Source organism: Lissotriton helveticus, chromosome 5_1 (genome assembly GCF_964261635.1).
Source record: "Lissotriton helveticus chromosome 5_1, aLisHel1.1, whole genome shotgun sequence".
In the NCBI taxonomy this organism is placed as follows: domain Eukaryota; kingdom Metazoa; phylum Chordata; class Amphibia; order Caudata; family Salamandridae; genus Lissotriton; species Lissotriton helveticus.
In genome coordinates, this window is record NC_136065.1 from 696,170,278 (window position 1) to 696,185,634 (window position 15,357).

Sequence of the window (15,357 nt, forward strand, 5' to 3'; positions counted from 1 at the left end):
AGAGTTAACCTACTCCCAGTAGTTTACTGAAATCTTATTGTATGTTGTGAATGTAAAAATTGTTTCAATTTACAATTCAATGTGTTTATATTAGTGTGCGTTCCTAGAATAGGAGCAGCTTCTCACTCGCATTTACTGGAAATCCATCTCTGGTTTCTTGAGACCACATCTCTTATTTCTTGCTCATTTCTAGCAGAGAACACTTTTAGGCTTGACATTTACTTTACTTGAAGTGCAAGGGATTTAAGCTTATGCATGTATTCTCCTGTCAGAACTTTTCATTGGGTTTCTCAACGGACCTTTTTCTAATCCATTCCAAAAATGTAGTTTAGTGATATTCCTTTATGGACTTACTAATATTGTATTTGACCTTATATTGAAATATCAATTACTGGATTATTCATTTCTATTGATGATGCTTAAAAAGACATACTTATTGAATATTATAACGTCAGTGATCCCTATGGTAATATGCTTTAACAATTACTCCAAAACTATAGATCAGATTTAAAAAACATTTATTTAAAAAATATTATAACATTTGCTCAGAATCAGACTGATATGAACAAACCAACAAGTAACTATGTGAGACTGTGACAAAATGCTTCTGCTGCTATACAGATGCAATCAAAACGTCAAAATGTTCCAGATTACAGATCTTTGCAACAAAGCACAATTACTATCCAGTCCAGCCATTTATCCTTTCAGCCTTTGCACGCAATTAACCTGGCATTTAAAATAAATTATGCTTAACAATCTTCAAGTGCTTAGAAAGCCTAAAGCATGAAGGGCTTTCAGAATGGTGCTCCACCAGGTGATACTTGTGTTCCACAGTGTTGTCATGCCAAATTGAGCCTCCAATGGATGCTGCGTTTGAATACTGCTCATTTTTTCCCACGCTTTGAGGCAGTATTTTTTTTAGACTTCTTAGAGGTATTGCAGTATTTTGCCTCCATGTCTTCCAAAAAGTTGTCCATTTGCTGTTTCCGGTCTTTCTGTCTGCTCTAACAAGGATGAAAAATAAGAATAAAGGATATTAGTCTATGACACAATGCAGTTTAGTGTTACCCATTAACATAACATTACATCACATCATGACACTTGCTGAAACCAGCAACCTTTTCTACCGTAACAGATTAGTGGATAGGTATCCCATTATGCGCTACAGCTTTAACTGAACTGTATCCTTTGAGATGGTTATCCCTGTTTGCATTATTCCGAAAATAAGCCTAGGAGAGCAATACATAGTTGAAACTGTACACTACTGGTACATGTATGTGATCAAGCAATTATGCAGGTTAACTGCACAAAACTTACACTGTGCTACAATTATTTGTTTAACGCTTTCTACATTTGTAAAAACTTGTTAAATGATTTGCAGAGAAAAAAATAAAAAAGCACATTTAGTTTGGGAAAGAGTTGAGATATAAGTGGTGGTGTATGATGAGTCTGGCCTTCTACACAGGCCATCTTCCCAGGCCTGCTGCATTATCAGCCACAGTAGAGATTGAATGCGGGACACCCACATAGAGGCCTTCCTTACTCATTCTGTTGCCCCGCCTGATGAAGCGGGGGAAAACATTCGGAGGCGTGGGATGGACGAGCTATATGTGGTACGACCCTCAGACCTGGTTATACAGTCAGATGCCAGCAGGTCCAGCTGAGACACCTGGTATGGAGATTTTTCTACTGGAGGGTCTTGGTTTCCGCAGGAACAAAACACTGCACATCAATTGTGCAGAGCTTTTGACGGGTCCTTTGCAGTCTGGTGTTGGGCCAGGTAAAGAATTCAGACATTTCCTAAAGATGGACACTATCTTGGCAGGACTCGGTCAGAGTTCTCTCAGATCTGGTGACAAATTGTTGGCAGTTCAGCCTCGACCACCAGATTTCAGTAACTGTGGAATACCTCCCTGGGTGGGATAATAGGGGAGCAGTCTGGCACTTGTGCCACTTTCGAGATTCCAGTCTTTGGAGGTTGCACCCAGAGGTTTTTGCTATGCTTCAGGACTGATGGGGACGGTTCTCAGTAGATCGTTTTGCCTCCAGACTGAATCATCAGATTCCACAGGGCTTCAGTTGGAGACTGTATACTCTGGCAGCGACCAAAGATGCATTCCTGCAAGATTGGAGTCAGGAGCGAACCTATGCTTTTCCAACATTGGCGATGATCACAAGAGCGTCAGCTCAGATCAGGTGGCAACGTGCAAAGGTGGTTCTCATCACCTCGATTTGGAGGTCACAAGTTTGATTTCCATTTCTTCTGGAACTTTCCATTTCTTCTGGAACTTTCTTGGTATTTTCCAATCTGTCTCCCCTAGTTTCCAGAGCTTCTTCTCTACCCGAATCAGGTTCTGCATCAGATGGTGCCGGACAGTCCCTACACCAGATGGTGTTGAGAATTACAGGAGTAGTTGGTTGATTCCAGGCCTTTCGGCATACTCTGGAGACCTCTTGTCAAAGGCCTGGTCCAACATCGCAGTCAAAAGATACCGATCTGCCTGGAGGCGATTGAGTTTGTGTGTGCGATGGGATTGTGATCCTGTGGGTGCTGAAGTAATTCAAGTTTTGAATTTTCTAGTAAGTTTGGCCCAGCAAGGTTGGTCTATCACTATCAATACTTTTCTTTTCGCCATATCAGCGGGCTAGGTTCCGGTGGAAGGCTCCCCTGTTGGGTTATTACCCTTTTGTTGGTTTCTGAGAGGTATATAGTTCTCTTCCGCCAGAGCTGCAATATTTGGAGCTGGGGGCTGCGAATAGGGTCCTCAACCTTTTCTAGTCTTGGCAACCAAATATCTTCTGGTCTTGTAAGGAGCTCTTGGCGAAGCTGGCAATGCTCTTCTGTTTGAATTTGTGTAGACAGGTCTCAGATGTTAGACAGACCCTCCAGGATTTCGCGATTTGCAAAATAAATAAATCGCGTAATCGGCAGTTTTGTAAAAATGCTGCGCTTTTACAAAACTGCCCGCAAAAATTGGATGGTTGGTCAGCTTTTGGAAGGAGGACCCTTTTAGGTGTCTGTGCTAACAGGACAGCTGTCTGCAATGTCAATATGTGTTGCCAATTTGTTAGGCCTCTGCATGCATCAGCATATAAACGTTTCAACAATGTCTGTCTAATGTTTCAGGAGCTGGGGTAGGTCTCTTTTTAGCAGAGCTCGCCCGCCCTGCTAGAATGTCAACCCCCCACGTAGTTTATTCCTGCACATCACCCTCGTGGGGAGCAGGGGGCGGATTCACTCCTAGAAGTAACCTCCGCTCCCTTCCCACCCATGGTGAATCTCTGAGCATCCTGTGGGGGAGCAGGCGAAGGTGTGGTGAGGAGGGGGGGCTGATGTGACCAGCGACAACTGCGGGCATTTAAATGAAGAATAAACTGCGAGGGACAGAAAGATAAGCGGCGTGGAGAGGGGGGGGGGGCTGCAAATGAGACGTGAGGATGAGGATTGGTATTGGAAGAGGAAGAGAGGGAGCAGGAGAAAGTGTAGGGGGCGAACGGGGAGGGCTGGATGATGTAGAGGCGAGGGGAAGAGAGATTGGAGGAGGGGGAAGGTGAAGAGACAAGGGGAGAGAAGTGCGAGATGTGAAGGAAGAGTGAAGGAGCTAGAAAGGGGAAGGTTGGAAAGAAATGGAAGGTGTGAGTTGGTGAGGGTGGGATGGAAGATAGAGATGGCAAAGGAGAGATGAGATAGAAGAATTAGGTGTGCGAAAGGAGGCCAAGGCTAAAGAGGGGAGGAATGGGAGAGGCCTTGAGGTGGGCAAAACGAGGATGAGATGGGGAAAAGAGGAGCAGAAGACATGGGAGAAAAGACATGGGAGAAAGATGTAGAGAGCGATGGGACAGGAGAATAGAGATGCGAGGAGAATGAGTAAAAGGTTCCCCGAGCAGAAATAGAGGGGGCGGTGAGAGCTTGAGAGCTGAAGTGGGGGGGGGGGGGGGCGGGGCAAAGAGGAGGGAAGAGGAGGAGAGGTGGGGAGATAGAATATAAACGAGAGACAAAGATAGAAGAGATGATGGGAAGACAAAGGAGAAGTGCGGGAAGTGAATGTGCGTGAGAGGCAGGAAGGACAAACTGAAAGCAGGAGGGAAAGGCGAAAGGAAGAGCCGTGCACTGAAATGACCAGAGGCAGAAAATTGGAGTGAAAAAGAGAAAAAAGTAGGAAGAAGAGAACAGAGCGAGTAAGGAGGAAAGAATTTGAAAGAGAATGATAAGAAGCACTGGAGTGGGAATTATAGGGATGAGAAGTGATGGAAGCAAGAACAAAACTGAAAATGAGAAAAGAGAAAGGTGAGGAAGGAAATAAAGAGAAAGGGATGGGGCAATGAAAACAGAGTAAAGGGAGAGGAGCGACAAGAATTGAGAAAAATAACAGAAAAGCAAGAAAATGAAGAGAGAAGGAATGAGTCAACGATTGAAATGGAAATAACAGAATTATTTTTGGCCTGTGTTGAAAGTACAGCTGTCTGCGATGTCATTATGTGTGCCTTATTGGATAGGCCTTTGCAGGCATCAGGGTGTCAATACTCATGCTCACAAAATTCCAAGGAAAGGGAAGACGGGTGGTGGCCATTGAACCTTGTTGCTGCATGACGAAAGGTTTCCTGTCTGTGCAGAATGCACTGTTCAAAGTAACCGACAAGAAAACTAAAATTATCAGGCTTCGTTAAATATCAATTTCTTTGGAGACGGCAACCAGTGCTGGAAAGTAGGGGTAACCCACCTGATCTCACTTCCGGCAGCTAATTGCCCAGAGAAAAATGCAGTCTGATAATTCAGCAGCGCCTGCAAGCGGTTTGTATTCGGCTGGGTGCAGCAACATGCAGGCAGTAGGAGGGCTTTCTTATTTCAACACTCAGCTGGGAGCAAAAGTCATCTTATCTCTATTAAAATCCCCTTGAAATTGTAGGGCACACAATAGTCTCTACAACAGATCTCTTAACACTAAGGTATTTTAAAATGCAGCCTGTATGTAACCAATTGAGTAACCTTAGAACAGATTTACTGGCACATTTTTCATCTGTTACCAATATCTTTGCAGCAAATAAAAGAAAAAATATGTTGCTACCAATGTTGTGGGGCATCAGTGGCAACCACAATTGGCAAAAGAGGCTGCCTGAGGAAGGAGGTGTCCTGCCTCTCGGATCCTTAGGCAGCGGTGCCCCAATAGGGGTGCATACATGGCACTAGAACATCCCAGGGATAAATACAGCTCCCTACCACAAGGTTAGGACTGGTGCTGTGCTTCTGTAGAGCTGCAGACACTTTAAACATGCCTATTTCAAAGTGGAATACTCTGCTAAAACAGCTTCCATCGATTTCAGGCTGAAAATGAATGATGAGTAAAATAAAGTGCAGCAAAAATGTAGCTAAATTTCCATATTTGTGCCGCTAAATTTCCATATTTGTGCCGCTAAATTTGCAAATCCATGCCGCAATATCCTGGGGGGTCTGGTTAGAGCCCTGGATATCTCATGAAGTTTTTACTCTCCAATGGGGTTTCCTTTTACGATTTGTCAGCAGACTAAGATGTCACACCAGGGTGACAGAGTACCCCGCATTTCCAGAGTCTCCAAAATGATGTGTGGTACAGGTTCTAAAAGCGTACAAGGAGAGGTTGATGGCGCTTAGGACTCCTGGAGAGAAACAACTTCTGATACCTCATAAGGCAGTTTAGTCTCCCACAATTGCATGATGGGTGCAGCGATTCATGCAGGAGGAGGTTATTGATATCAGGATTTTTGGAGCCCATTCTGCTGGGAGGCTATGGCCTCCAAGGCCTCTTCTGCCTAGGCACAAAACTTGAAGACATTATGAACGCGGCTGACTGGTCTTCAGATTGGACCTTTAAGAGGTTTTATTTAAAGCCCATTGTTGATATGCCCCTTTTGTGGTAACTACGCTTTAAACCAGCTTAATCCAAAGCCTCCATCCAGACACAGAACGCGTAATTTCTTAGCTAACAGCAAGGAACGTTTTCATTCTATTAAGGACTCTGAGGCTAGGATTATCCCACCTGCGAATGTGCTCCGAATTCTCTTCCTGTAAATAGTAAGTGTGAGAAAGTGCCATCTTTCTTGCCTTGATATGCCCCCACTTTTTTTCCTGAACTGCTGATGTGCTTTGACTGAGTGTGCCCTGGGTTCCTGCCAACCAGGTACCCAGGGCCTGTGTTCCTTCCCTAAAAACTGCTGAAACTAAAAACCCAATTGGCCACCTGTCAGCCCCTAGTAAATGGTACCCTAGGTACCCAGGGCATGGTGACCAGAGAAGACCCCGGAGGGCTGCAGCACTTATTGTGCCACCCTCAGGGACCCTGTACCCTGGCACCCACACACTGCCTTTGCAGGCTGAGTGCCCAAGTACAGAACTAAACCAAGAGTCTACATGGCACACATCCCTTTGTGCCATACCCACAGAACCCACTGCCCTGGCATACTTCAGGCACCCCTCTAGCTGGATGCCCTATGCCAGAGTTGTGGGCACAGTTGCATGAGCCCTGGCCCCCACCAGTTCTAACACCCACTCTGGCAGGAAAAACTACGTCAGGAAGAGGGGTGTTCCAGCCTGTGCCAACACCACCCCTCAGGTGGGGGGGGGGACGAGGTGAAGCACGACCCCGGGCTCCGGCCATCTTGTAGATGGGGAGCCCTGCCCAATCCCAGCTAGGTTCCTGCCCCCCTCACACCGGAGAGGAGCAGGCTAGGGGGTGTACTCACCCCAGGACAGGGACCCATTGGTCCCTGTCCTTGCCCTACCTGTAACGCCCCATAATTCAGTATTTAGGGGCTCCCTGAACCTTCCTTCCTCAGATCCCGATACGAAAAAAAGAAAGATCAAGAAAAAGACCCGCCGTGCAGCTAACAAGAGGACGACAACAACTGACTTGGCCCCAGCCCTAACTGCCTGTCGATCCTGGAACCTGCTCCTGCCGAATGCCAGTGACTCCTGCGGACAGCAACCTTGGGACACCCGGAGGGCCTGCCTGCCTTGACCCTCTTAAAGACTGACTCCCATCAGCAGAGGCTCTGCTGCAACAACCCACCTGATGCCAACCAAGAAGCTCCGGACCAGCCCACTCTGCACCCGCCGGGGACGGGCCCAACCGAACCAAGACCACGAGGACATCCCACCCGGCGACTGGGACCCAAAGTCCAGTGCCCAAAGACCCTCCTCGACGAACCAGCCAACGCCTGCAGACTCCGAACCAGGGGCCACCCCAACCGCGACCAGCCGAGGGTAAGCTTTTCCAACACCCAAAGACACCTCTGCACCTGGCGCCCTACAGCCCCCTGTGCCTCCCTTTGGGGTACCTACCCGTGCTCCAAGATCCCAACTTACCTCTCAAAGTGCCTGTCGCCCCTGGAGAGTCTCCGTCCCAGAGCCTGCAGCCCTTGTTCCTTTTTGACCTTTCCCATTGGGATAACGGAGTTCCAGACGGCTCAAGAGCACCCTGCACCCAGCCGCCAGAGTGCCGCTCGCTGTTCCACCTTTGTCCTATCCTACTTCCCCCTTCACCCTGAGCAAGTGACCAGGAGCCCAGCTCTCACAGCTGCATGGCCTGCTAGCCAGCAGCCACCAACCGAAGGCCCCCTTTTGAGATAATTGGGCCTACCTCTGTAAAACCAACATTAATGACCTAGACTATATGGGCACCTATCGACTCTTGTGATTCTTTATAGGTACACTGTATATTGCTTCAATATTACAAATCTCCTCCCTTTCATTAATTTTTGGGGTAGGTGTATCCTAAAAGTGTGCCTCCTTTAATATCCACCCATTCCCTTATGATAGCAATAAAAATTCCAATTGCGAGACATAACACACACATTAGTGTCAAACTATACCCAGGAATACGATACAAAAAAGTGTGTGAGAGCGAGATGGCACCTCACGGGCGCACCACCAACGGGAACCTGGCAGGTACTCACCAGGATTGCCCTGTTCTCATTATTGGCACCATCAAGCTCGGGAAAAGAAAATAGTGTCCAAGAAACACAAACAACGATAAGTGTATGCAGTGAGAATAGACCACAAAACAACCAGTAAAGTGTCGAAAACATAAAATACACACTACAACACAGATATTTAATTTTATTCTGTTTCTTGTGTTGGGTGTGCAACCTAAAAAAAGTGAGTGTGGTTACTAACTATCCAACCAACACCACTTTACTTGCCGACATGTTTCACTGCCATCAATTTTCAGGCAATTTCTTCAGGGCGTCATATGTATTAAAGCCACTGCATAGGGACAAATAAGTCTTCGCAACCTCACACGGCCATCAGTACTCGTACCAGCCGGTAGGGTAATGGTTTTTTGGAACAACACCCGTTTTGGGTCATGGATCCTTCCCCTTCAATTTTGCGCGATAGAGAAAGGTGACCGGCATTAACTCCGCCTACCTACCTCTGTACCTGGCCGGCCCTGAGTAGCTTGGGTGGGACCGACTGTACTTACCTGACCCTGGGGGACCCCCCCGGGTCTATACCCAGGACCTTAGCTTCACCAGCCAAGTACTCACTTGGAAATCGGTAACTCACTTCCCTGCCATTGGATAACATTGACCCATTTTGACTCGAAAATTTTCTAAGTGTGAAGTTCTGGAAACTGCAAATATTCATACAAAATCAGCCGAAGTCCGAATTCCGAAGTATTCACCTGCAAGCAGGCGAGAAGCCAGTACTGTACCTTGCAGCCCAGTACTAAACCGCAAAAGTAATTCTTACCTGGTTTACTAGTAATCTGTATTTTCTCCATAGGAACCCATTGTCTGCTTTTCTATGAAATTTCTTCTGTCTACTTTTGAAAACTTGAAATATTCTTTAAAAATCATACAAAATACTGAAACGCAATTACTTACCTGTTTTAAGTTCAGACCCCAGTGCTGGCCCTAGAAGCCCAGTACTGGATTACAAAAATAACGCGATCATACTTTACCTGCAACCTGAATTTTCTACCATTGATTAACATTGTCAGATTGTCATTGAAAAGTTTCTAAGTGTGAACTTTTAAAACAGCTTTATATTCATGAAAATTCACCACAGTAACTAAAACATTTTTGCTAATCTGGTTTCAGCTTAGACCCCAGGACTGGATCTAGTCCTGGAACTACTAAAGTAATCTGTACTGTAATCAACTGTACTTTAATGGTTACAATCCATTGAGCTCAATGCTAAAGTGTGTCTAGACTGGAGTTGCCTTCAGCAACTCCTGTACCTATTGTGTTCACCAACTTTATTGCTTCCTTGCAAATTACATGAGAGTTCTCATATCTAGCAAAGTATATTTTTATGACTGTTGGTTCTAAAAATAAAACAATTATATATTTGAATATAAAAACCATTAGCCTGGAGTTCAGTCATTGAGTGTGTGAAATCCTTTGCTGACAGTGTGTACAACAAATGCTTTGCACTGCCCTCTGGTACTGCCTTACTGCTCAACCAAGCTACCACTTTTGAGAGTAAGGTCAGTCCTGACTTTAACCTCCATTATACCTTTGGGGTTTGTGGACTCTATACACACTATACTTTATTATTGTCCAGTATATATAGAGCCACTTTCTCACAGTAAGTAATTTGGTTTGTTTGGATATTTACACATGTGCTCCGAACTCCAGATGCTTGGGTAAACAGAATGTTCTCTGTTTAGAAAGGTCTATGTCTTTGAATAAATAGCAGGTGTTCTCTGTTGAGAAAATGTTGATATACTTGAATGTACTAAATTCTCTTGAAGTCCATTTACAGTACTGATTTAACTTTGTTTGGTTCCAGGAGGAGATACTGGAAAGCAAGGGGGTAGGAAAATACTAATGGTGTGACGAACGAGGAGAACCAGGACACAGAGTAGGGGCTACATGGTGGATTCTGGGCCCTGATGGGACTTGGACTGTTTTTAAAATTTCCCTGGGGTTCTGGGAAACGTGGATAGATTTACTGTTAAAATGGCTGCTGTTAAATTAAAGTGGAGAAAGAAGAGCATAATCCTCGCCTCAAAATCCTTAATGGAATTGAAACGTTCCATTAGCTAGGACATTTTTCATTCTCCTGCTGAAACGTAGCTAGTTTCTATAATGCTTCATTATCTACCTTCACTCCAATCAGGTGAATGAAGTGTTTCATAAATGCAACTTCAATAAAATGAAATCTGGAAAAGAAAGCGTGGTAACATTTCATGCAGGCTGTGCTCTACTCTGGATTACATGGACAGACTATGCATTAACTGGACTAACGGCGGACAACTATTTAGCCTTTCCACCATCTACCACTAAACAAAAACGGCAGCTATGGTTAGAGTCTGTTTTTGAGTTATTCGAGACAGCAAACGGAGGTAAAGCAGGGTTCTGCACTCTATATCCTTACAAAAAAAAAAAAAAAAAAAAAAAAAAAAAAAAAAATCACACTAACAACGTAATCCAGTCAACACAGTTTTTGGCGATGGAACAACTAGGATCCAATCCACTCCCCTCCCAATAGATATAATATACAATAAGAAAAAAAGATCTTTAATGTTACCTGTAAGTTTAGGACTTCACAAGCAGTTCACTATACATTCTTTAAATTCAATTCAACAAATTATTACTTAAGCATTAGTGCCCACACTCACAGGCAATACCAGCTGGTATTACCATCTGTATAGTTATGGGCCTAATACATACTAGTTTTAATAAAAAATAAAAAAAAAGTCTGAGATTTCCTCTCAGTAAAAATCAATGCGGAACCTAGACAGCCAAGTGTAAACAGGATGCTTCTGAAGAAGCAGGGGGCAATAGAACCATTTCCTCTACCCTTTAAGTAAAGAAAAATCCCAGGTCCTACAGTACACAGGAGGGACACTAGGAGCTGGGAGAATGCTCCCTTTGAAGACCTATAACAATACCTACAAGCACAATGCGTGCATTCGGATTGGCTCGTCAGCTCCCGGTATTTCATCGTCTAATATTACACTACATATATGTTGAACTTAGAAACCTTCCAAACTTAATCAACGATTTAAAAAAATATTCTGAACTTACTTGAATTAATGCTGACAAATCATCCAAACCCTCGCCTAAACCAAGTTCCTTCTTCATCTCTTCAGCTTCTGCTGCTTCTGCTAGGGCCTGCAAATATACATTAGAGATAAACAATCGTAAATTAGGTCGAACAATTACTCAACATGAAGGATGTGAATATAAAAAAAAGAAAAATAAGCCCAATTGACACATCTTGTCTGCAAGTGGATGCTAACTACAATTGTTTTTGACTGCTAAGAGCACTGAAGTTCCACAACATTTTAATGGATATCCAATGTACACAGTTATCAAAGTGTCCAAAAAAGAAATTCACATCATTTATATGGGCAATACAAACTTCTTATGCACAGTTATTAAGAAAGGCCCCAACACAGCTCAGCAACAGACCCTGTTCATCAAATGACAAATCCAGGCACCACTGCTATCTAGTACATGGACATAGGAAAGGACCTCTTTTTGGTAGACCACCTCCATACGTTTTTGGACTGATGCTGCTGGTTTTTCGACTATGGCACTGGGTCCTGCTGTCTAGCCCCCAGTGCATGTGTGCAACTGGATAAATCACAACTGGCTCATTTAATTTCTTTTAAGTCCATAGTATATGGTACAAGAGATACCCACAAATATCACGAATGGACTGCACTACAGTGACGAAGTGAAAACGAAACTCTAGGCGTGACACTGCAACCTAATGGGGTGGTTTAAACCTGCCAATTCAACATGGTAAACAAAATCTTTTGCCACGGTCAAAAACCTTCCTTATTAAATATTCGTAAACCACCCCTAGGTAAGGCCTGCACAGCCTACTGGGAAGGATGCTTAATATTAAAGAGGCATGCTTCTTTTGTATCCGATATGCCCCGACAGTAAGAACATGAAATTGCGGTTTTCAAAGTGGCACGGATTGTGATTCCAATAGCCAACATAGTTTCACTAGCCACTGCACTAAGTGCCAACCTCCATTTTTTTTTTAACATGTTTTATTGAAGATTGTACACAACATGCAGGTCTCTGTACCCCAGAGATAACTGCAGAACTCATAAGCTTCAAGCAGTAAAATCCAATCCAATTTTCTAATCAACAGTTACAGGAGCAGGAAATAGACATTGCCCCCCCCCCACATTAACCAACTCCCCCCTCCCCCAACCACCACCCATCGCATGGTCAACATTCTCAGTTTCCGCTTTCGTACCGTACATCTAAACCCAAGGTGGGCATCCGTCTGTAGTGTCTCAGCCCACATCTACCAGGGGGTCTTGATCCACCGGAGGCTCGAGCCATAGGCCCCTGAAATCGGCCCACCTTTTCCAAATTTTGAAGTGTTTCCGTGGGCAGCCCCAGGCAACATAACGGCTCCTCCAGACCCATGCAAAAGTCAAGCCCCCTCTTCCATGCTACGGCCGTAGGGGCCCCGAGTATCCTTCCATGTTCTAGTCACATCCCGCTTAGCCAGGGTGAGGCCCAACAATAGCATATGTCTCTTGTATATGTTCCCTCCCACCCCTTCCAGTACATGAAGGAGGCCCAGTTGTGGCGTACAGGGGAGTTCCCACCCAAGCACTTCAGATAGACAATCCCACACCCCGTTCCAAAATCTGGCCAGTGTAGGACAGCTCCATACCGTATGTCAAAACGTCCCAACCTCCCGCCCACATCGCCAACAGTCCGGGGAGCCTATCAGACCCGCCCGATATAATCGTTGTCTGGTGAACACCCTATGGAGGTATTCGAATTGTATAAGCCGAAGGCCGACAGATATGGCGGCACCCCGGGCCCGGCCAACGCCTCCCTCCAGTCCTCTTCTTCCAAGGCACCCACATCTGCCTCCCAAGCCTCCCGTAACCTCTGCAGCGAAGGGGAGCAGTGCGTGACTAGAGATTGGTATATACGGGATATCTTTTTGGGCCCCAAATCTCCCATAAAGACCTTAGCTTCTAGGAGACTAAACTTTGGGAATGAATCCAAGCCCACCAAATATGGTGAGAGAGCATGCCGGAATTGAAGGTATTTGAAGAACTGGGCTCGGGGCATACCAAACTCCCGACTTAATTCCTGAAAGGACTTAAGGGTAACCCCCGCCAGTACATAGTGTACATCCCCCAGTGTGGAAATTCCAATGCTGTCCCATCCCCCCAAAGCCCTGTAGCGCAGACAGATCGGGGAGTCTACCATTACGCCAGAGGGGCGTTTCGCCCGTCAGAGTATTCCACCATCCCATACGCCGCATGGCCTGTCTCCAGATCTGAAACACTAACTGCGTGCCAGGCGGTAGTGTCTTCCGTATCCTCGCCGCGTATGGTATGAAGCGAGTGAGCTCCTATTAAGAGGTGTTCTAGTGCATATGCCGGGTCTCTCCTATCCCCGTACCACCAGTCATTGAGGACGAGGAGATGAGACGCCTGGTACTAAGAGAGGATATCCAACGTCGTCGGGCCCCAACAGTAAGAGGAGAGAAAGCATGTGTGCACTGCGACCCGCACAGCACCCCCGGTTCAGAGGAACTGCCCCAGTACTGCATTGACCTGCTGGAACCATGGGGAGGGTACTGGATCGGGATGATTTTGCAGTTGATACAATAATCTGGGAGGGCCACCATTTCAAAGATCGCAGACCTGCCATAGATGGTCAGCGGCATGCGGGACCAGGTTTTAATATCAGCTCTGGCCCGCTCCCACACCAGCACAACATTCCGCTCCCATGCAAATCGATGGAACCTCGGAGATGAAGACGCCCAAGTATTTAATGCCCCCGGTCGCAATTTGTAACGCAGAGGCCCAAGCTCCTGCTCGCGCATGTCCCCCCCAGCTCCCATAAAGTGGATTTGCTAGGGTTCAGATAGAGCCCCGAGGTCCCGCCAAAGATCTGCATGATTTCCAAAATCCGTGGTCCTGACCGGTTAATGTCTGTTAGATTAGTTCTGATTCCATTCAAATCCCTGTAGCTGCACGTCCATGCGGACCCACATGCCAGCGGCTCCATGGCCAGGGCAAAAAGATAGGGCGAAAGAGGGCATCCCTGTCGGGTGCCCCTCCAGATGTTGATTTTAGAGGAGGTGACCCCTGCTATCCCGACCGAGACTGTCAGGTCGGTGTACAGCAGCCGTATATACGATAGAAAACGGGGACCCAGATTCAGCTGGGGTAAAATGGCGAAGAGGTAGACACAACTCAGTGAATCGAATGCCCTGTCCGTGTCAGCCAGCAGGAGCGCCACAGGCACTCTGGTTTTCCGGACCACCGCCACCGCTACATGCGCCCTTCGTATGTTATGCCTGGTCGCCCTCTGGGGCATAAAGCCGGCCTGGGTGGACCAGATCGGCCACGTGAGGCAGGAGGCGATTGGCCAGTGCTTTAGCCAGAATCTTTGCTTCCACATTCAACAAGGAGATCGGGCGGTATGAGGCATGCTGCTCAGGGGGACGGCCGGGTTTGTGGAAGAAGACCACCTCCGCGTGTCTCCAGTCGGGTGGAAGGCAGCCCCGCTCCCTTGCGTCCTCCACCACCCGTCTATAAAGTGCTCCCAACTGTAGGTGGTATTTCTTGAAGAATTCACTGGGAAACCCGTTGGGCTCGGGCGCTTCACCCGTATTGAGCTCGCCCAGGGCTGTGCCTAGTTCCTAGTTCCTCCTCTGTTAAGGGGAGATCCAGTCGGTCCCGTACCTCGTCTGAGACCACGCGCGGTGGCATATCTGCCAGGAATTTGTCCACCACATCAGCGGGGAGACATTCATTTGGGGCATATAATCTGGCATAGTAGGAGGCAAACCCCTCCAACGCCATGGGGTCTGTGACCAGCAAACCCTCCTGATCAGATATCCGGGGCAGCGTCTGGGCCTGGACCGTACACCGACAGAGCCTGTGGAGCATCATCCCGGACTTGTCCCCCCATTAATATATCCGGCTGCGTATAGCTAACCAGATCTGCTTGGCTTCGTCCATCAGCATAGATGCATACAATTGCTGCGCTAGAAGGAGCTGTCCCGCCGTGCGTGCTCCCCCCTCTGTACTCCCCAGAAGCTCCAGTGCCGCTATGTTGTCCTCAGCCCGAACCAGGCTCTCCCTGCATTTCTTCTTCGCTGCCGCACTCCATGCTATGTCCACCCCTCTAAGCGTTGGCTTCATTGACTCCCACACCACACTAACATCTGCCACCGACCCCACATTTTCGGTTAGAAAGTGGGCAACGGCCTCGCCCAAGTGTTTCTGGTAGTCCGCCAGCTGAAGATGCCACACCGATAGGCGCCACCTGAATGGCCGCCGCTTTTTATCGAGGCCAATATCCACCGTTATGGGAGAGTGGTCCGACAGCCCGCGGGGAAGGATGCCCGCCGCCTCTACTCTATGTATC

The 15,357-nt window shown here is 46.7% G+C and overlaps 1 protein-coding gene across 1 annotated transcript in view; it reads right to left on the reverse strand.

Moving 5' to 3' along the window:
* Positions 1 to 501: 501 nt before the first annotated feature.
* DNAJC9 (DnaJ heat shock protein family (Hsp40) member C9) overlaps positions 502 to 15,357 on the reverse strand; it is a 48,688-nt gene continuing 33,832 nt past the window's right edge. Inside the window, exons 4-5 of the mRNA XM_078643103.1 lie at positions 11,011 to 11,097; positions 502 to 1,004 (exon numbers count right to left, since the gene is read on the reverse strand). Coding sequence (XP_078499229.1) covers positions 885 to 1,004; positions 11,011 to 11,097 — 207 coding nt within the window. The 3' untranslated portion in view covers positions 502 to 884. The remainder of the gene's footprint in view (positions 1,005 to 11,010; positions 11,098 to 15,357) is intronic.